Source organism: Ochotona princeps, chromosome 9 (genome assembly GCF_030435755.1).
Source record: "Ochotona princeps isolate mOchPri1 chromosome 9, mOchPri1.hap1, whole genome shotgun sequence".
Classification (NCBI taxonomy): domain Eukaryota; kingdom Metazoa; phylum Chordata; class Mammalia; order Lagomorpha; family Ochotonidae; genus Ochotona; species Ochotona princeps.
This window is the reverse complement of record NC_080840.1, coordinates 3,983,426-4,006,430: the sequence shown is the minus strand read 5'-3', so window position 1 is coordinate 4,006,430 and position 23,005 is coordinate 3,983,426. Positions and strand designations below refer to the sequence as shown.

Genomic DNA, 23,005 nt, shown 5'->3' with positions numbered 1-23,005 from the left:
ACTCAATTGTAAATTGTCACTTTTTAAAAAAACACAGATAGTAAAGGAGAAATTATATGTTAAACAAAATATAAGGAAGTTTCAAAAATTCATAGAAAATGTAGACAATGAAAGAATAAACAGGGATTCCAAAACTGTTTTTGCAGTATAGTGTGAATGTTCTTCTTTAAGATTGATTTATTTTATTTGAAAGGCAGTTAGAGAGAGAGATTCTTCTATATGCTGATTTAATCTGCAAATGGACCCCAGTGACTAGGCCTGGGCCAGGCTTAAGCCAGAAGCCAGGAACTTCATCGGAATCTTCCACATGTGTGCAGTGGCTCAGGAACTAAGGGCATCTTCTGTGGCTCCCCCAAACACAGTATCAAGGAGCTGGACCAAAAAAGGAATAGCTGGAAAATGAACTGTGTATATATATCACAGTACCAGGCCAAATTAACTTACATTTCAATTCTATTTATACAAACATTGAAGTAGTCACGTAATTACTAGATAATAAAATGTGTTCATTTTGTTTTCTGTAGAGTAACTGTGAGACTTTTGCAACTAGGTGTCTGATACACATTTGATCTGACATAAAATAATATCAGATTATTCAATATAAAAATAATATTGGATTATCTGATATTTACTTAGTTATAATACAGACATATTTTGTGACCTCAAAGGGAAAATAACAAAACTAAATTTTCAGCTGCTTTGGAACAAGAGACAAGGCATCATTTAGTAGAACATACAGCCAGCATCGCATCTTCTGCAAATGGTGCTGTGTTAATCGGATCTCCATGTGCAGAAATACGAGACAAGATCCCTTCCCTATACCAAAATCAACTTAGAATGGATCAAGAATCTAAATATACAACAAATGCCTTCACACTTCTTGAGGAAAGCTTTGGGAAATTCAGCCAAATGTTGACGTGCAGACTTCTTGGAAAGGATTCCAGCAGCACAGGTGGTAAAGGCAGAATTAGGTTAACATCATGATGTGAAGGTTAAAAGTGCCCGCACTACATAGGAAGCATCTGAGAAAGTGACATTGTTTTGCCAAAGAGGTTTTCAGTGGAGAGAAAGCTATTTTCATCTCTAAGTTTCCCTCAAGTTCAATGATTCAGTGATACTTTTCATGAAGTCTGTGATAATCGACATGCCGTCATTTAGCACACGCTTGATATTTCCAGTTTTGTAATCTGACCTGTGTGTGAGGTGATGGCTGTGATTCTATTGTCAAGAGTGGAAACTGGCTTCTGGAAACCACATAAGTTCCAACCATGTGTATAATCATGTACATAATACCATGTCCTTATGGAGTGAAGAAGCACATGCTCCCACTGAACTAACACAATGATAACATCTCTTGGCCCCAGTACTGGTTCTTGGTCTTCAACATGGAATGTTGCTTTTGGCCATTCCTCATGCCTTTGTCAATTCAAATTTCTAGAATTTCTACCATTGCAGCTTTTGTATCTCTTTTAGGACTGGTGTGTTTCCCTTGGCCCCGGTACTCCGTGCATGCAGATGGAATTCGCTGACACATTCCAGATCCTCTCAGGTGAATTCTTATTTGCAACCCAGTACCTTAGCAATTATACAGTACTCTGCTACTCCTGGGCCTTAATATTTGTCACAAATCCCACTTTTCTGCATGATCAGCTTTCTTGCTGCAACATTGTAAGAGTCTGATGAGATTATTTGTATGTCTTCATTCTCAATTCATCCTTTCCCCTTCCCTTCAAACAAAACGAAACAAAAAGCAACTGGAACACATCCTTGGGAGAAGCCAAAAGCACCACTGGCTCCATCTTCCTTAGTTGCTGATTCTCCTCTGTGTCTCCCTACTTTGCATCAGAAAGAACTTCCTAGAAGTGAGAAATCTGTTTGCACTTTATCCTTCATTTGGACTTATCAAGGTGGAGCTTCAAGTGTAATTTCCTGTAAACCATTTTTCATTGTTCCTGGTATCACAGGGAATGTGATCTCCTCCCCAGCCCAGACATCTTAGTAAGTGGTCAGTATATGGCTCTTCATGGTTCTTTCACCACTTGCTACAGCTGACGAGTGGGCTGAGACTTGTGTGGGGATGTGGAAAGGAACATGGACTGTGTGCAAGTAATTCTGAAAACTTCCTTGAGATGAAGACATTAAACTCTACTTTGGGCTATATATAATGACAAATTCAAAATGCTATAATTTCACCATAAAAAGTTAAAATTAAAAAAATTGGAAGAAGTATGGCTCAAAATTCACAGCTAAAACCAAAAAAAAAAAAAAACAAAACCTCTATGTGACAACACTATATAATATCTTACATTTAAGATACTATATGTAAATCTTACATATGTATGTGTAATCTTACATTTATGTATATATAAATGTATATCTTACACTTAAGATACTATATGTTACTGGTTACTCAAAACCATGTCAATTCCATAATGTTGCAAATTGCTGTTGATGTTATATTGGGACTCTTAATTGACTGGGATAATATTCTACCAGCTCTAACTTTGGACCAGAAATGGTCTCCCCAAGAAACTGTTCAACCCATCTGGACAATAAGTAGCTGGACTCTATGCTTGGTATACGTTTGCAAGGAAAGAATCTTGATTGAATTTGAACTGTAATACTGCAACAAGGTGGGGGAATCCACCGGGGTGGAGGGGAGGGGAGGGGTGGGGGGATTCCCAGAGCCTATGAAACTGTCACATAATGCAAAATAATTAATAAAAAAAGATACTATATGTAAGATATAAGACTTGGCTATGTAATGTGATCTTAAGATATGGAAAACTCTAGTCATTTGGAGTGAGTGTTTGATCCTGCAATTAGTGTGTTGTGAGGTGTGAGAGAGATCATGTCAGTCAAGTCTAGAAAATTAAGGAGTCTTTATTAACCAAGCTTGGTGATGGCAGTGTCCACGAGAAGTAGCAAATGAAAAGTCACCATGGCAATCCCGTCTGAATTGAGATCCTGGGAGGAACAAATGGTCATTTCTGTGAAGTCCATGAATTAAATGAAGACCTGTGTTCATGCTCCCCCAGCAATATAAATTATCCAAAAAAAGACATGCAGCTGATAACATGGGCGCATTATAAAACTGCAAACTTTCACCTTTCCCTGGCTGCTCTGTCCACATTCCATTACTGCTAGGCCTCATCTCTCCTGGAACTCTTGTGAGTACACAAATTAGAAATACGAAGCATCTTAATATTGGCTTCACTGACTCACCCAAGCAGTGAAAGGAGGGTGAAGAATACAGGCATACAGGGGCCGTGTTCAGGGGCTACCTGTCCTTGGAGTCTGGTCACGGGAAGCTGGAGATCAAACAGGCACTCAGGAGGCCTAGAATCAGAGCAGGAGAGTGATGGAAGCACCTGACCGGGGCACCAAGTCCCTCCTACCATGAGCCTTTATGGGAGTCTTAGCAGGCAGTGGTTACACAGCAATGCAATACAACCTCCCCATCTCACCGCAGCCTCAGGTGACGGTAAGTTGTGCATCATTTGACACACAGGTGGGCAGAAAGGATTGCACGGTGCAGGAGGTGTGGCTTCCAAAATCATAAGCCTGAATTAGTTGCTTAAGACTGACAAATAAACATGTGTCTCACAGCTGATTACTGGGGGCAGTACCCAGTTCTAGCCCCTGACTTCACTTCCTGCTGATGGGAGTATTGGGAGGCAGCAGTGACAGCCTGGAATTAGATTCCTGCCACCGCTATGGGACATCTGGATTGATGGTTGCTCCAGTTCTGACTGTATTCACTTAGGAAATAATCCACAGGTTAGGAACTCTCTTTATCTGTGTGTGTCTCACACAGACAAATGCTTAAAAGACATCCTTAAAATACATCTGTTAAAATGTATGCACTGAACTTCCAGCAACACCAAAGTTTAATTTATCACAAATCACTGTTAGAAAAACAAGTAAAAAATTACCTAAGGGATGTATCTATGGCACATGAAGAACTTCTATTTTATAAACTTATAAAATGCTAATAAAAATGGGCAAATGCTTTAAAGAGAAACAGGAAATGAATGCCAGTGACAATAAGAGGAGCTGGTCCTCATCAGCGACCAGCAACCTGCCCATGGATGTTAACAGTGAGATCCTAAAATGACAAGCGCCATCAATGTCAAATGCAAGTAAACTGTGGGACATTCATAAATGTGTCTTGGGGACATTGATTGGCAACCAGGAGTTAACCCTACATAACCCTTGTGCCAGCAACTTTACTCAAGCACTTCTTAAAAGTAATGACCTATTTATTGAGCATTTCCTAAATGTAGAAAAGAAGCAAATCAAATCATTTCATGGTATTGTTCCATTTCATCCTTTTTGTGATAGAGACAACTCATTGGAAACTCATATTTTATGTTTAGGTGATTACCTGGGTGGGGGCAATTGAATCGCACAGAAGGTTAAAGCCTGGTACTTGTCAGAGCTGGGATTATGTGAAGGCCACGACTTCACTGGCTGTGATGAACCCATTGAACAATTGAACCAGTGAAGAGGAAAGTGCACAGGATTTAGTAACTGCCCTTAGTTTGAGACATTTATTTAGTTTCCCTCTTATTAAACAGATGTGTCACCTCTCATAGGCCTAGTTTCCCACCAGGAATGTTGACAGGTTCATGAGTGTTTCATTGGAAGAATCGAATGCAAACTAGGAAGAAATGAGTTAAATAGTGTGATTAAAGATTCAGAAGTCAAAGTTTATTTTTCCCCATTTCCTTAAACATCTTGCACTTGGGTACATTCAGTGACATTAGATTCAAGTGCCTGTGCTTTAGAGAACATGCTACTGTTGAGTGCACTGTATCAAAATTAACATCTATTTTTTAAAAGGAGTGCTAGTTTGAGAATATACAGCATCTTAGTTGTATGCCTTATCCAAAATCCCACTGCACCTTTCAGCTTCTGTTTCAGATTTGATGCTTTCTCTTCTATTGTAGGCTTGGAGGAGAGACCCATGGGTTGATTGGCTTCAAAAGCCTACAACAGCTTTAAAACTGCCATGTTTCCCCAAAAAGGGGGATTTGGCCACACTTGCTTCTGTGATGATAAGGACAAACATTCAGGCTCAAGACAGTCTTTAGGTTGAAGCACTCAACTTCCTCTCACTTGGCATTCATGTTCCCCAAGCTCCTGAGCAGAAGGCTGTGGAGGAGGGAGACTGCTTTCTTACCTAGCTGTGAACAGCTCTTACTCTCCTTCACTCTGAATTTCAAGGTGTGTTTCATTGGAATTGGGAATTGAGATCCGCTTGAGCATAGAGCGCAAACTGAAAGAGGAAGAGGATATGTCATTCATACATTTACCCCTTACTAATTTTCAATCTTGTACCATGCACTTTTATTGCATTCTGACCTAATCATTTTACATACCTTTGGGATTGCCATTATTTTGCCTCCTTTACAGTTAAGCAGATTGTCAGGAACTGTGCAACTAATATTCTATCTTATTACAATGAGGCTGCTTTGGTGTTGGTGATGGGTGATGGTGACAACTGTTATAGAGCTAGAGACTGTAAGTGAATGAACAGTAACCTATCCATGCGGTCAGGTTGTACTTTAGGACAGAAACTTCCTCAGCATCAAGCAGTTTCACGTACCTGTTCACTATGGAGATTAGCTGGAATGGTCCTCTTGTCCTACCATTAATTACTTTACAGTTTGATGAAAAAATAGGTGAATACACACACCGAAATGTACTAGGGCTTGAGGCTATAGGAATATTGTAAGTGTATTTCCTGGACATGGTCTTGGGCAGGAAGCTGAGGTAACACATGCAAGCTGTTCCTGATACAGGAAGAGAAAAGACTGGAATGAAAAGATCGAAGTACTGGGATAGGATCCTAAGGTAGGTTCCTGTGGTTAATTTGCCAGGTGAAACAGCAACAAAATGTGTCAAAGTATCCCTGCTCAAACTGTAAGTGGAAGCTACAAGATAAGAAAGAGCATGTTGCAGCTGCAGTTAAGGTCTCAGGGCTTCAGCCCCAGGAGAAGGGAAAAGTGGAGCCTGTTAAGGCCTGGGGACCCAGGTGTACATGCTATAGGGCTTTGTCTGCCATGTTTCAGAGATTGAACACGATATACAGTGCACTGCAACAATTCATTATTGGATATTCAGAACAAAAAACACATGAAAATCAGGTAGTATGCTGCTCCCATATGCTTTGGTAGCTAAGGTGGCTAGAATTTCTCTTCCTCATACCCTTACTTGGACAGAGGGACTCTGTGGGTGCCAGCGTCTCTGGGGCCTAATCAGTCTGGCATGAAATATTCATTAAGTCATTCAGATAGGCATTATATGTTTACTATTGAACACATTATTGTGCCTTTATTTTTTTCTGAATGTTTGCTCCAAGGTAAGAGACAAAACACAAAAAAATGCAAAGCCGTTTTGAAAGTCCCGAAATTGTACCCATGGATTTATGTCATTGTTTTAGCATCCCTATTTATCTAGAATCTTACAAATATGAATCAGTACATCATGACGTCTGAGAACTCAGATATCAATGTGAAGCATACTGGTTTGAATTATAGACTGAGCACTGCCTTGATGGATGTATGACCTGAAGCCTCAGCAAAGCCTCTTCAAGTCTTAGTTTACCTTCAAAAATGGATTAAAGCAGCATCTGGTTGTAATCACAGTTAGGCACATAGCAAAGGCTCATAATGTTAGACTTTATTCTTTTTTTAATGGCTCATTTACTTTTATTGGAAAGTCAGATATACAGAGAGGAAGATCTTCCATCCAATGATTCACTCCCCAAGTGACCTGAATGGCCAAGGCTGAGTCAATCCAAAGCCAGGAGCCAGCAACTTCTTCCAGGTCTCCCATGTGGGTGCAGGGTCCCAAGGCTTTGGACCATCTTCGACTGTTTTCCCAGACCAGAAGCAGGGAGCTGGATGGTCAGGATTAGAACCAGCGCTCAAATGGAAGCCTGGCACATTCACGGTGAGGACTTTAGCCACTAGGCTGCCATGCCAGGCCCATCTGAGGGGCAAATCAACAAATGAAAGATTTTTCTCTCTCCTTCCCTCTCCGACTCTCTTTTTCTGTCTAACTTTTACATAAATAAATACTTACAAATGGTACAATTCTAAAAACATCAGAATATTTCACCCTTTTTTGCTTTGTCCTTTTTACCTTTTTTTCATTTTTGTGATAACAGATTCCAATTTACGTACATCTTTTATGAGCTCCTATTATTTGAATTACTTACAGTGATAATGTCTGTAATTTTGGAGTGTCTACAATATGCAACACATTTTGTAAAATGCATAACTCACAATATTTCTAACCTATTGTAAGCTCTATTCTCCTTGCATGACGGCGAGAAACAGGGGCTTCTGAGCATGTTTCCGTTCCAGTTACTAAGCTGCAAAAGAAAACTTCAAGCCCATATCTGACTTAAAAGTTCATTCCATAGTATCAGTTTAGTTTTAAATGTACTTTTCTGGCTTGCTCAATTACATATCTTTGTGTCAGGAAATGTATATTGCTCGACTGCATATTCTGCAAATGCTCGCCATGACTTTCCAATTCAAAGCTGGACCCTGTGCCACGCATTCTCACACATCGGTCAGACAACGCCGGCAGAAGTCCTCGGCGCCAGTGTGGCCATCAGGGGTGTTTGCACTCAGACCTGGAAGAAAGAGAGGCAAAGCAGTTAGGTCACTGGTTCTAGTTCACACGAAGACCTTTCCAAAAGTTCATGAAAATGCGTTTTGGTAGAAACTGTGTGTACATTCCACTTTTGACATGAGAATAGACTTTAATCTTCATTGCTCCCACTGCCCCATACGGGGGACATGAGTGACTGAGGATTAGTCTGAAACATGATGTCAAGTTGTGTGTCAGGCTCTCCTTCAGGCCCCGTGGCCACCAGGATTGACGTAATACTTGACTTTCCAGCACTTGGGACTTGGATCAGCAGAGGACCGTAAGAGCAGCACTGTGGCAGGGTGCTGATATTCAGGCCGAAGGCAGATGTGTGAACTCCACCTAGCAAGGTGCTGCTCTAGGGACACCTGCAGAACAAGGGTCCAACCATCTTGACTGCTCCACAACATGTTATCCAGTTTTCTTCCAAAGTTTGAAAGATACAAAATGATTTAGAGAATGTTATGAATGATTTCTATTTTTACCAATCATTTTCACTTACTGAGATGAGAAATTTTAAGAGCCTTAAATTTGCCTTATGGAAAATCCTCTTTAAGTCATTTTAGGCCTTTTTTTCTTAGGAACCATCTGCTGAGAAGCCTGGGTTCTTTAGTTTGAAACTTTTACTTTCTCCTGTTGCTGTTTCTTTTCTATTTCATCATCCTCTTTCTTAGATTCCTTCCACTCTTTTCTTTTGGTTCTAAATACAGACCTACTTTTTCCCCCCAGTTCCCTCATCCACCTTGTGACTTCTTTTCCATCTTGACTGTCAGAAAAGGCTATGCTATCATACTACTAGATCATACATGCCCATGTGTGCATATACATGTGTATACTGTGGTATTATCAGGTAACACATCAGTATTAAAAAGACATGATACTGAGATCAGCATGGTGGCTCAACAGAATAATCTTCCACCTGTAAGAACCAATATCCCACATGGGTGCCATTTCCGATTTAGGTACCTGCTTATGACCTAGGAAAGCAGTGGAGGACAGCCCAAAACCTTGGGACCCTGTTACCCATGTGGGAGACCCGCAAGAAGTTCCTGATGCTTTTTCTTTAGGGAGTGCATGCCTGGATTTTATCTGTCTCATCCCTATAGTGCTGGGTTTTTTTGTCTTTTGGCCTTCACACTCCAGGTATACTTTGTCTTGCACTTGGCAGGGTAGCCACACATGCCACCAGTCAACTTCTGGAGGTGGTAGGCCTTCGAGTTGCAGGGAGCACAAGGGCAGCTTGTCGTGATGCCTTCCAATGACAGTCTCTTTATCGTCATTCTTCTACGGCCAAGACCCGAAAGAGAAGTGTTTGTCTTTCAGAGCTCTTGTGGTGTGATGGGAGAAGAAAAAGCAAAATCAAGTGTTCTGTGTCTTGGATTATAATCACTACCCAAATCTTGTTTCCTGCTCTTAATTCATTATGTGGCACTTATCAGATCAGAACTCTTCCTGGCCACTCTCCTGTTTGTCATTACCAGTCCAAAGGCAGTGCAAGACTTGAGTAGTTTTCGTTTGAGTAACTCAAACTCTTCCTAAGCTGCACTGCTTTCCTGAATGCAGGCATTGGCGTGCAGACTCCTGTCTGAGTTCCTTCCTCCCTCCTCTTCCATCCTGTGGGATCCTGGAAGCAGCATCTCCTGCTCGTCTCTGCCACATGTTGGACAACTGTATTTAACCTCTGCATAGGCCTTGCCTATTCTTCTCAGACTTTGGGGGGAAACTTCTGCTTAAGTGTTTTCTTTTCCGACCTCTCTGATTTTATGATGACTCAGCATTTGTCTGCAATAGTATATCCATTTTCCTCCTAAATTATGGAGGGAAATAACAACTTTCCACAATTGTCATTATTTCAATTTTAGTAGAAACAATTTATGTGCTCTTTGCAAGATTTCATATAAAGTATATGGAAGGTTCAGAGCCACCCTATAAAATTGACTCTGACCTTGTTTCTTATAAAATATATGATGAATGGTGTGTTTCCACCTGCTCTCAGTCATCCTGTGTTAACCTGCTATGTGGAAATGGCTTGCTTCAGGCTCCCACAGAGCAGAAGCCCCTGATCATGGATGGGACGGTTTTAGCTCATCTTTTTTTTTAATATTCATTTATTCATTAATTACATTGTATTACATGACACAATTTCATAGGTACTGGTATTCCTCCCCTTCACCCCAAACCCTTCCCCCATGGTGAATTCCTTCACCTTGATGCATAACCACAGCTCAAGTTCCGTTGAGATTCCCTAATTAAAAGCTCACACCATACAGAGTCCAGCATCCCACTTGTCCAGTTCAAGTTCAACGGCCTCTTAGGGAGGCCCTCTCAGGTTTGAAGGCAGAGCCAGCAGAGCGTAACCTTGATCAATTAGAAGCTCCAACATATCATCAGCAACAGTCTAGGTATGATGAGGCTGGTGCAGAGTCCACTGATTGACATAGTCCATCTTAGAGTTTCCCCTTGTCCAGTTTTCCGCTGGAAGCATATAGCTGAGGTGGTTGATTGAGCTACTCCATTTTCCATCTTTTCTTGGTTAATGTTTTGATTCCTCCATTTTGTTCAGGGGAATCCCCTAAGAAACTTTGAGGCATTTCCAGTCCAGGCTCCTACATGTACTACTAGTAAGCACAGTGCCCACCACCATCCATCACTCCGATCAGCTGGTGGTTTTAACCCCTGGCCGCCTGGCCAGGAAGTTCTGGAATTTGGTTTCTTTGATATGCTGCATGAGTCGCTCCATGCTGAACCCACAGTAATCTGAGAATGTGTTAGTCCTTAAGATTTTCAATGACATTTAATCTTCTTCTGAAGAACCTGTAGTCACTTTATAGTGCCGATTGCCAACATCAGTTCACTCAAAAGGCAAAATTCCGGGCTTGTCTAGCAGGATACCCCATTACCTGATAGGATGAGGGATCAGCAGAGGGGTCACAGAAGGCAGGACTATGACATTGGCTGGCATTCGAGAACCATACTCGGGGCTAGAATGTGTGAGGCATGCGTGGACCAATCCCCTGGAAACTCTGACCCCATTGGACGGTTTAGTAGGGCCAGTGGAGTCTATGCAGGAGGCATGACAGTCTATGGGGCGTGCTGGGCTGACCCAGAGCAACCTTTGGCATACTTAACACTGGCTAGCTCATCTTTTTCTAAAGACTTGTTTTATTTTTATTGGAAAGTCAGATATACATAGCAGAGGAGAGGCAGAAAGGAAGATCTTCCATCCATTGATTCACTGCCCAAGCAGCTGTAATGGCCAGAGCTGCGCCGATCTGAAGGCAGCAGCCCGGAGCCTCTTCCAGGTCTCCCACACGAGTGTAGCATCCTAAGGCTGTCCTCGACTGCTTTCCCAGGTCACAAGCAGGGAGCTGGATGGGAAATGGGGCTGCCAGGATTGGAACCAGCACCCATATGAGATTAGGGCACATGCAAGGTGAGGACTTCAGCTATGAGGCAACCGTGGTGAGCCAGGTTTTAGCTCATCTTGCTCCAGGGAATATTCATTCAACATTCACTACCTGTCAGATTGCAGGTGCTCAGGATAAATAAGCACCGGGTTCACCTTCAGACTCCTAAAGTACTTAGTACCAGCAAGACTCTAACCTGTCTTGCTGGCTAAGTGTTTTAAAAGCAGAAGCTAAGGTTTGGGGTGGTCCTAGTAAAGAAGCAATCAATTCATGGAACAGGGTCTCCCAGGGCTTCACATAAAGTTGACAAAATTGAGGCTCAGAGACCAAGAACAGCTTCTCTGAGGAAGGCATTCAGGAAGCACACTATTGACCGTAGAACAGACTCAACAAAGGAGAGATAGAGAGACAAAATGCTCATTCACATTCTGATTGGTCATAAACTTCACGCTCTAAAGGAGAGAAGGCTGGCAATGAGGGCAGGGAAAGGAAGACAGTCCTCACTTGGCCCTGGGTGGGGATTGGTCCAGTCTCCCTACTAACCAGCCATACCCCAACTCCAAAATACATAGATACTTGAGTACCCCCTACAAAATGAGAGTACTTCTGTATATGTTTTAAATGGGTTTAAAATTTCAACTTGACTATTTATGGCATGCAATGTGACACATAAACATGTGTGTACAACATGTAATGAGTAAGTCAGGGTAATTGGTACATGTGTCACCTCATCTGTTTTCCATTTGTACAGCAACCATTTAAAACTATCTCCACTTTCATTCATCTGCAGTTCACTCCTAATAGCTTATAACGCACCAGCACTAAGGGAGTAGCAGTGATTCTGTGTTCTTTTGGGCATGAGGAAAAGAAATGCAACACTGTGCATGTTTATAATTTTCTGTTGTTTGTACACCTATAATGTATGTAGAACTAACTGAATATACATTAAGCAAATAACTTATTTGATCAAAGCAGGGTGTTTCATTCTTTGTTTTGTTAAGAAGCCTGCTCATAAAAGGAGTTGAACCTGGGCCAGAGCATATTCTGCTCTTTGAGAAAATGCATAGGATACTGCAGCTGGGACTGCACTGGGAGTTTGCAGTGTGCAGTATAATTTCTCCAGTTGGAAAAATACTTGGTGTAGCAGTGTTCTCCTAGAAGAGTAAGGTTAGAACAATTGTTTGACAATGAAACTGAACTATGTGTGGAGAGCGGGACTTTGCCCCAAGATGGCGCTTGTTATTGTCTTCTCAAGGCACAAAGGCAGTAAACAAGTTTTAGGAAGTTGTAGAGGATTGGTTCAAGGTCTCATGCAGTCTGCATGGTGTGCGCGTGATCAGCGTTGTGATTGGTGTGTTTGATGCGTGGCCAAGCAGCCCTGTTGCAATTGGCTGTTGATAGGGTTTTAACCTAAGTTTGAGAGAGAACAAAGAAGAAGAAGAACAAAGAGGAGTAGTGGTAGAGTAGTAGTAGTAGTAGTAGAAGAGGAAGCCTGTAAATATGCTGTAGTTACTGCCCTTCTGTATTATACTTGGATTTCTTGTTATGTTATGTTATGTAATTAGTTTGTCCTTCAATAAATCCTCATAAGAGCAAGCACCTGTGTCGGAGCTTCACTCGCTGGACGAGGGACCCCGTTATCTGGTGCCGTGGCTCGGATGATAAAAGTCAGCAGGTGAGTACCAAGAAGTTAATTAGCTGAGCAAATTGCTCAGGGAGTTGCTTACAGCTGCAATTAGTTTTCAACTGAGCCTTTGCTCAGGGAGTTTGCAACTGAGCAGATAGCTCAGGAAGCCGCTAAAGGGAAAAAATAATAATAATAAAATAAGTAACTGAGCGAAAAGCTCAGGGAGCTGCCTATCGGCAGGGGTGTGCACACCAATGATCGCGGTGAAAGCGACAATTTTTTTGAAATTTGCGGCAAAAACAAAAATTCTTTTGAAGCTCGCGGTGAAGCGACGATCCTTTCAAGGTCCTTTCAAGGTCGCAATAAGCGACGGAATGGGGAACTTGCAGTCTTCTGTAAAAATGCAGAATCTTTTGCAGAGGTTGTTGAAGAAAAACGGCACGCCGGTAAAGGCAAAAACAGTGCTTTCATTTTTACAAACAGTGCAGCAGCATGCCCCTTGGTTTTTAGAAGAGGGTATGCTAAATGTGCCACAGTGGGAACAGCTCGGAAGGGATTTATCTAAAGCTGATCAACTTAAACCTCTCCCTCCGGGTACTGTGGGATTCTGGTCTCTGATTAAGTCTTGTCTAGTAGATAAGACAGATAAATTCAAGGAATTGTTACAAGAAGGTGAAGCAGCTCTCCGCGAGCTTCAGGAAGAAGCTTCTCAGCCAAGTAGTGTTGGTGAGAGAGCAGAACCTGGAAGTAGTCAGGATAGTGAGGAAGAACATTCGGGTGAGGAGCTGGATGCTGTGACCAAGGGCACCGAGAAGCTAGCCTTAAAGCCGCCTAGAAAGGCCCGATGGACTCCTGTGCCACCCCCTCGGGAGCCTCTGGTGGCACCCAGTGCACCGCCTTGGCCACACTCCGATCCCCCTGGGTGGGCTGCGCCCAGTGAGGCAGTGAGGCCGCAGCCCAGGGAGGTTCAGTCATGGCATGATATTGTTGGAGCCAAGCAAGTTTTTCCTGTTAGAGAGGACAGGACCCAGAACCCTGCAGTTCGTTTGCATGACCCCTTAAATTTCAAGTTAATAAAAGATTTGAAGATTGCTGTGGATTCTTATGGGGTTCATGCGCCTTACACTATGGCTGTTTTGGATCAGTTGGCTGCTGATGTTTTGACTCCTGAGGACTGGAGGAATGTAGCCAAGGCCACTCTCTCCCCAGGCCAATACTTGCTTTGGAGAGCTGCTTGCCGAGAGCTAGCAATAGATATTGCCCGCCGTAATGCTCAGGCTGGGAACCCCACATGGAATGAGGAGGCATTATTAGGGGAAGGTGCTCATGCTGGCCAACAACAGCAGATTCAGTACCCTGAGCCATTGTATTTACAGGTTGCTAACGTAGCCACTGGAGCTTGGAAGGCAATACAGAGTAAGGGTGATGTGCGTTATTCCATTGCAAAGGTGACTCAGGGACCTAATGAGCCTTATGCAGACTTTGTGAGCCGTCTCATGGAAGTGGCAGGGAAATTATTCCCGGATGTAGAACAAGCCATGCCTCTGGTAAAGCAACTTGCCTATGAGAATGCAAATAGATGGTGCCGTGAGGCTATACGCCCATGGAAGCATAAGCCACTAGATACTTGGATAAAACTCTGTAGGGATGTGCATGACCAAGTTACTGCAGGAGTAATTCAGGCTAAAGAGCAGGCTAAAGTCATCATGAATGCTATGCGACAGGAAAGACAGGCTGAAAGTCGTACTCACATTTGTTTTAAATGTGGGAAGTTGGGACATTTTAGAAGGGATTGTCGCCAGAGAGGGCCGGCTCGACCGACTTCGCGACCTAGGCTTTGCCAACGTTGTAGCAAGGGAAATCATTGGGCACATGAATGTAGGTCAATGTCCGATATGATTGGCCGCCCCCTGGTCAGAAGTTACAGGCCAAAAAACGGGCATTGGGGCCCAGCATCCCGGGGCCCCTACAGAACTTACGGGGTGCATCAGGACCCACAGGCACAGAAGGAGGAGTCATTCGCCGAGCCACACCTGGCAGCGCGGGACTGGACCTCTGTGCCACCTCCCACTTGGTACTGACTCCAGAGATGGGCCCACAAGCCCTGGAGACAGATTTCCAAGGGCCTCTCCCTGATGGTACAGTAGGAATAGTGTTTGGACGGAGCTCAAAAATTATGCAAGGTCTAGTTGTTCACCCAGGAGTAATAGATTCAGACTTCACAGGCATTGTCAAAGTTATGCTTTCTTCACCTAGAGGTATTACAGTTATTACTCCAGGGGAGCGCATTGCCCAATTGTTAGTTCTTCCTAGTTGCCATGCACGTTGGAGAAGTCGCGGTGCAAGTCGAGGTGATGGAGGTTTTGGGTCTTCAGGTGACGCTTTAGTCAACCTGTCTGTCTCCCTTAAGGATCGACCTTTGGCAACACTCATGCTGCGGGGGATCCCCTTTGAAGGGTTGCTGGACACTGGAGCCGATGTCAGCATTATCCGGCAGGCTGATTGGCCTAAAGATTGGCCCTTACGGCAATCTAGTCAGACCCTCCGTGGGCTGGGAATAGCTGACCAGCCACAGCAGAGTGCTTCCATCATTCCTTGGACTGACCGTGAAGGTCATAAGGGCTCTTTTCAGCCTTATGTCTGCACCATTCCCGTGACCCTATGGGGTCGAGAGGTCTTAAGTGCTATGGGCCTTCGCCTTAGCAATGAGTTCTATCAAGCCGGGAGCCAGCAGGCATGGAATATCATGGAGAATATGGGCTATTCAGGAAAAGGTCTAGGCAAAAGTGAACAAGGGAGAATAGAGCCAATTCCAATTAAACAACATCCAGAAAGGACAGGATTGGGTTTTCAGCCGGGGCCACTGCGCAACGACAACGACAGCCACTAAAAATCACATGGGTATCAGATGATCCCGTATGGGTGTCGCAGTGGCCCCTGACCTCTGAAAAGTTAATGGCTGCCCAATCATTAGTGTCAGAGCAATTGTCACTAGGACATATAGTGCCTTCAGTATCCCCTTGGAATACACCTATTTTTGTCATTAGAAAGAAGTCAGGGAAGTGGCGATTTTTACATGATCTTCGTGCTATAAATGCAACTATGCAGCCTATGGGTGCAGTACAGCCTGGAGTGCCTCTTGCCACCGCAGTGCCTAGAGATTGGTATCTTGTTGTGATTGATATTAAAGATTGTTTTTTCTCTATACCTTTACACCCCCAGGATTCTGAACGCTTTGCTTTCACTTTGCCCTCTATTAATCATCAGGGTCCTGATCAGAGGTATCAATGGGTTGTGCTTCCGCAAGGTATGATGAATAGTCCTACTATGTGCCAGTTGTATGTAGCTCAAGCACTGTGCCCAGTACGAAAGAAGTTCTCGCAGCTCTGCATATACCATTATATGGATGATATCCTTGTGGCAGGAAAGCAGAGCAGTGAAGTACAAGCCGCTCTAGTGTGTTTGAAACAAGAACTGGCGCAGTGGGGACTATATATTGCTCCTGAAAAGATTCAGGAGGGCACTAGTGTGAAATATCTGGGGCTGCAAATGACAGCCCGACAGGTTGCCCCATTACAGGTTAATATCAGAGTGGATGGTTTGAAGACTCTTAATGATTTTCAGCAGGTATTGGGACATATTAACTGGATACGTCCCTATCTGCGTTTGACTCCCAAAGACTTGGAGCCTCTGTTTCAGATTCTTCATGGGGATCCTGCTTTAACTTCCCCTCGCACGTTAACTCCTGAAGGGCGTGCTGCTCTTGATTTGGTTCAGCGGCGGCTTCAGGAAGCTCAGGTGGAGCGTTGCGATCCTTCACAACCTCTTTCAGTTTTAGTGATTCCAGAGAGCATCCCAGCTGCTTTGTTATGGCAAGGAGGACCATTGGTGTGGATTTATCTCCCTATACAACCCACTAAGGTCCTTGCTATTTTTCCAGAGCTTATGGGTCAAGTAATTCTTAAAGCTGTAGAGAAAGCTCGAGAAGCTTTTGGTATGTATCCTACTTTGTGTGTCACTCCTTATTCCAAAGAAATTATTGCCAATTTATCTCAAACAATAGATGTTTGGGCTATTCTGATGTCCTGTTTTTCCTTATATTTTGATACACATTATCCAGCCCATCCTTGGGTACAATTTTGTAAAGAAGTTCCTTTATGTTCTCCTAGAGTGGTAAGAAAGAGGCCTATTGAGAAAGCACGACTCGTCTTTACAGATGGGGCTAAAGGTGGTACTGGAGCAGTTCTTTTAGATACCCAAGTTTTCCCTGTTGCGGTTGCTTCTTCTTCTCCTCAAGCAGCGGAGTTGGCTGCTGTTGCCCTAGCCCTTCGGCTGGTGCCCGAGCCCCTAAATCTTCTTTCCGATAGCTTATATGTGGTGAATGCTGTTAGAAGTCTTGAGATGGTGGAGTATATTTTGCCTCGATCCACAGTGCATGAAGCTCTGTTTTTAGTCCGTCAACTATTGTTGTCCCGGACTAATCCCCTCTATGTGGGCTTCATTCGGGCACATTCCAATTTGCCCGGGCCCCTGGCTGATGGCAATGCCAGAGCTGATTTTGCTTCTAGATTTCTTCTGGCATTCTCCGTGGAGGAAGAGGCAGAGCGTTTTCACCAGCGGTGGCATGTCAGTGCCAAGACCCTGGTGAAACGTTTTCCCATTTCTCGAGATGCAGCCCGCAATATTATTAAACATTGCCAACATTGTGTCCCCTTTCTTTCTCAGCCTCATTCTGGGGTTAATCCCCGTGGTCTTATGCCCAATCATGTATGGCAGATGGATGTTACCCATGTTCCTAGTTTTGGTCGTCTTTCTTTTGTCCATGTTTCTATTGATACTTGCTCTGGGGTTCTTTTTGCCTCAGCTCATACAGGAGAGAAAGTTCAAGATGTTATTTCTCATTGTCTCCAGGCCTTTGCAGCCTGGGGCGTTCCACGGTGTTATAAAACTGATAATGGTCCTGCCTACACAGCTAAAGCATTTAGCACGTTTTGCTCTGAATTTGGAATTAAGCATTCTACTGGCATCCCATATAATCCTACAGGTCAAGCCGTGGTGGAACGAGCTCATGCGGTAATTAAGGCCCTGTTAATAAAACAAAAGGGGGGGTTGGAGCCTCCTTATACCCAAAAAGCCCTAAACATCAATTGGCTCTAGTAACATACATTTTTAATTTTTTGAATTTGGATTTGGATGGTCGTTCTGCTGCTGAGCGTCATGCAGCAGGCCCAGGTTTTAGTAAGGATTGGGTGATGTGGAAGGATGTATTAACAAAACAATGGAAGGGCCCGCATCCTGTCCTACGACGGATGCGAGGTGCAGTTTGTGTTTTTCCGCAGGACTCGGACGGACCAGTGTGGGTGCCAGAACGTTTAACGCGAACAATAAGAAAATCAGAGCAAGATGAACCTGTGGATGTGGTGGATGCTGACCGGACTGATGTTTCTTCAGACAATGGAGGCATGGACCCCAGGATTCCCGCTGACTAATTCTACCATTGCCAAGCACCTAACCTGGAGATGGGGATGGGTGAATTCCACTCGTGTTCGAACCCAAGATACCTTCACCTGTCCTGCAAACCAGCTTTGTCATATCGTTCAGGTTGATGCTTTTTCTAAGGATAATATTACCACATGGAAAGGAAGAAAGAATTATCGGAAAATACTTTCTAGTTCTACTAATATTATTATATCTATACGTCCCCTAGTTAATATTAGTATTAATTGTTGTAGAGTGAATTTGTCAATACATTATCGTTATGTGGAGAGCCTATGGCAGGCAGTTTTGAATTGTAATCAATCTAAGTTGAATTTTAATGTTTCTTCTTCTCAATTTATACTATGTACTAATAGCACTCCCATTTATAGACGAATACACTGGGCCGATCATATCTGGGTCAGTATTGGGTTGCATAAGACCAAATATTCTAATGATACTCAAATTGTACGTATTCCCCGCACTTGTGTCAACGTTTCGATTGCTGCCCCTAAAACTATTGTCTATTTCAATATGACTTTTCCAGAATTGAGTCCTTGTCTACGGCGTAAACGAGCATGGTATGATACTCTATTAGGTGGTACAGGTGCTGGATTTGGAATAGCAAATTCCATAGACTTGGAGACTTTGAGGTATAAAATTAAGCGAGTTGGACATGATGTGGGAGAAGCTATCAACATTAATGCTCGCTGGTTACCTTCTACTGTGATTCCTCATCAGCAAACCCTTGGATATGAAAAGCATCTATTGCAGATTTTTAATGAGACTATGGTTCAACAAAGTCTTGGTGATCAGAACATTAATAAATTTTTTAATTGGACTAAGTGCTCTATGCAAAATATGTTTATGCTGATTCAGAAGGAGAATGCTCAACGGCTGTTAATGCAAGGACATGTGACCATGTGGCGTTCGATGCTACCAATACCTAAAGACGCCTGGATATCTACTGTACAATCTCCTACTAACTGTACCCCGACGTGGTGTTATGGAATGGCAGTTTATTATTTTCCTCAAGTTACCGAAGTGCTATGTTCCTTTCATGTATTACCTGTGTTGGTTGATTCCACTTTTCTAAGGCCTCAAATTGATGGAACTCATATTGATGAACATAATGTTACATTTCAATTGCAAGATTGTGTTCCTACAGATGGAGGTCCAGTGTGTAATGGTCTTGTTCGATCTGTAGAGCCTTGTTTGTTAACACATGCTATTAATGTATGTCATTTTACTGTGTTTCCGGCAGCTAATTATTCTGTGTTGTATGAAGTTAAGCCTCAGTATATTTGCTTAGCTAATGCTAGGTCTGATGAATTGGCATTTATGGGATTACCCTCTCCATTTGTTGGGTGCACTGAGCACCTTGAGGTTCTTTATTGGTTTGGTGATATTTTTTATCTGTTGCCTGATCTGGTGGAGGATGTTCAAGTTTCTTGGACGCCTCGTGTGTTGCCTCTGCCATCAATTACTGTTTCTTTGCCCATCGCACAAATCCTTCAAAATTCTGAACAGTTGAAAAATTATTTGAAGCATAATGAAAAACAGTTGGAAGAGTATCAAGTAGCCACCACTATAACTAGTGGCAAGTTACTCCAAGTGCAGACCGCTATAGAGCATGATTCCAATAGTAGATGGTGGGATTTTCTCTTCTCTAGCCCTACCGCCACGCATCATTTTTCTGGAGTGTTTATTTTTCTGAGCTGTGTGTTTGGTGGTTTAGTGTTTTTGTGTGTTTGCAACTGTGGAATGTATGTGTATACCAAGAATCAATCGCGTAAGAACCTCCTGCAACAGCAGATCCTGGCTCAAGCCGTTCTCGCTCTCCAAAAGAATGATTCCCCTAAAGTATGGCTTAACATGCTGGATCGGTAGTCAATGACGGGTAAGTATCCAATAAGGCTTTACCAACCTAAGACAGGCGCCACGAGCCAGGTGGTTAGCCGATGACGGGTAAGGGAAGCTGAATTTGGAACACCTAAGACAGGCACGATCCCTTAGTTAATAAAACAAAAAGGGGGAATTGTGGAGAGCGGGACTTTGCCCCAAGATGGCGCTTGTTATTGTCTTCTCAAGGCACAAAGGCAGTAAACAAGTTTTAGGAAGTTGTAGAGGATTGGTTCAAGGTCTCATGCAGTCTGCATGGTGTGCGCGTGATCAGCGTTGTGATTGGTGTGTTTGATGCGTGGCCAAGCAGCCCTGTTGCAATTGGCTGTTGATAGGGTTTTAACCTAAGTTTGAGAGAGAACAAAGAAGAAGAAGAACAAAGAGGAGTAGTGGTAGAGTAGTAGTAGTAGTAGTAGAAGAGGAAGCCTGTAAATATGCTGTAGTTACTGCCCTTCTGTATTATACTTGGATTTCTTGTTATGTTATGTTATGTAATTAGTTTGTCCTTCAATAAATCCTCATAAGAGCAAGCACCTGTGTCGGAGCTTCACTCGCTGGACGAGGGACCCCGTTACTATGGATGGCCAAACACAAGTCTCTCTCTTCTCTTTTTTCTCTCGGTGTCATTTTGTTTGTTTTTTTATCATTGTAGAACCCATGAACTTAGGGATAAAGTTGCATTTTGAAGAAAATCAAATATATTGATATTTTCTAATTCTAGGCTAAAGAAAGCCTATGAGCTTTTCGTGGTCAACCTCTGTAGCAGGTGTTTTGCCAATAAATAAACAAATATACCACTCTGACCGTTTTGGGTGCCTCTGTTTGGCACACAGTAGCACTAAGATAAATAATATGACCATGATGCCAAAATTTTCTCTTCCTTGACTCAATTTTCCTCAAGTTCTTGTAAATCTTCAAACTTAGTCTTTGTCTTTAGCATGGGATTTTGTGGCACCTGCTATTCAGTTGCAGCAAGAATGTTACAAAATTAGAGAACTTATGGCCTGTTATATATGATTGTTCTTTTGCTTTGTTTTTAAAGGTTTTATCTATTTTTATTGAAAAGACAAATTTACAGAGAGAAGGATAAACAGAGAGAAAAATCTTCCATCCTCTGATTCACTCTCCAAATGTCTGCAATGGTCAGAGTTGAGCTGACACAAAGCAAGGAGCCAGGAGCTTCTTCCAGGTCTCCCACACAAGTGCAAGCTTCTAAGGCATTGGGCCATCCTCTGCTGCTTTCCCTGCCTATAAGCAGGGAGCTGAATTGGAAGTGAAGCAACCAGGACACAAACTCATGCGCACATGGGATATAGGGCTTGGAGGTAGAGGTTTAGCCAGTTAGCCAATACTGCCTGATCATTCTTAATGCCTAGGCAAAGTCTCCATTTCCTGGGGTCACTGTCTGACCTTCCTTCCCTGATGTCAGTAAGAATCCTTTAGTTTTTTTTTTTTAACCAGAATCTTTTCCATCCTTCCCATTTTCCTGTTAATAGTTGTCCTCTCAATTGGCCTCTTTTCCCTGTGCTTTGAGATGAAGCCCTGAATTGCATACTCATGTCTGAGCCTAGCTCTATACAGAGGTCTCCAATAGTAATGATTTCTGCAAACTCTTTACATAAGTATCCTCTAATGTACATTGGAGTGGAGGCCAAGAGCCTCCACTAAACTTAGTGAGTTACTTTGTCACCCAGTTGTTCAGAAAAAGACAACGCAAACCAAGAATCTTTATTAGGTTTCCAAAAGGCAAGAAGGCAATTTTTCCACGTATTTCAGTCACTGATGGAATGCTTTCCTTAGCACATTTACCTTACATATTGTTGCCACTCTGTAAATATCATTTCCTATTAAGGACATCACAGTCTAATGACAGTCCTGCTTCTTGAGACAGACTCTCAGACATTTGAGAGGGAAATCAAGCAGGAATAGAAGATGATAGATAGTCAGGAGAGGTGCATGGATGTGAGGGCTTGGCAGTTGGAACAGCAGCTATTAAAGCAAAAAGTATGGGAAATATTTAGAAGAAACAAAATGATGGACCCTTTCATGGAATCATGTATATACACACATATATACCTTATATGTGTGTATTTTATATATTATATAGTATGTATTAAAATGTTAATATATGGTTTCTATTAATCAGCATAGCCATCTGAGAAGAAATAAATGACAACCCATCACTCCATGCAAATCACTTCATAGGCTTCCTGCACCGATTTGTGCACATTCTATTTTTTCAGTCATCTTGAGAGATTCAGTTTTGCCCGAGTCCACATTGCTAGCCACTCGTAGCCCCAGTCAGAATCTAGATCTTTAGAATGTAAAAATCTTCCTGGTGTCCAACATCTGTCAGCTGAAGATTCCTCTCTGGCCATTTCTCCTAAAGATCCAAGATATCTCCAAGTTCTCAACTACAGGTGCTTCAAGTAAATTCAGAAGTGACTGGATTTTCTATCGTCTGACTTTTTCTATCCATTTTAAACTTGTTCACCCACTATCATTGTGTCCTCGGCCTATTTAGATTTATATTCCTCCAGTTCTCATCTGGCTATTGTTTGGATGTGTTAACCTGCCTTCATAATGAGCTACACCAGAGGAAACATGCCTGACCCTGTCGCTTCTCCCTGCTAGTGACCGATGAACACAACTAGCAAGTATGGGGTGCCCTGGAACCCACTTGTTTTGGGAAGAGATGTCCCAAATCCTGAGCCACCCTACGTGTCAAACGTATGTTCTGCCATGACATGTATGTTTGTATGGTGAGTCTCCCATCTTTCAGACTTGTTTGACCTAAGCTCTGGCACTGCTTCAGACTCTGGTATGATGTTACTGCCTTCCTCAGCTGCCTTCATACGTATTAATTATCTTGAATGTCACAAATACCAGCTAAATATGTAGACACAGGAATTTTAGAAAATAACAA

At 42.8% G+C, this 23,005-nt stretch overlaps 1 protein-coding gene across 1 annotated transcript; it reads left to right on the top strand.

Moving 5' to 3' along the window:
- Nucleotides 1-12,956: 12,956 nt before the first annotated feature.
- On the top strand, nt 12,957-14,783 carry LOC131481185 (endogenous retrovirus group K member 24 Gag polyprotein-like). Its single transcript, XM_058668887.1, has one exon. It carries the CDS (start codon nt 12,957-12,959, stop codon nt 14,781-14,783), a length of 1,827 nt encoding a protein of 608 aa, XP_058524870.1.
- Nucleotides 14,784-23,005: the final 8,222 nt, after the last annotated feature.

Excerpts from the sequence above, each read along its gene's own strand:
- LOC131481185 (XM_058668887.1), top strand. The coding sequence starts at position 12,957 with ATGATCGCGGTGAAAGCGACAATTTTTTTGAAATTTGCGGCAAAAACA.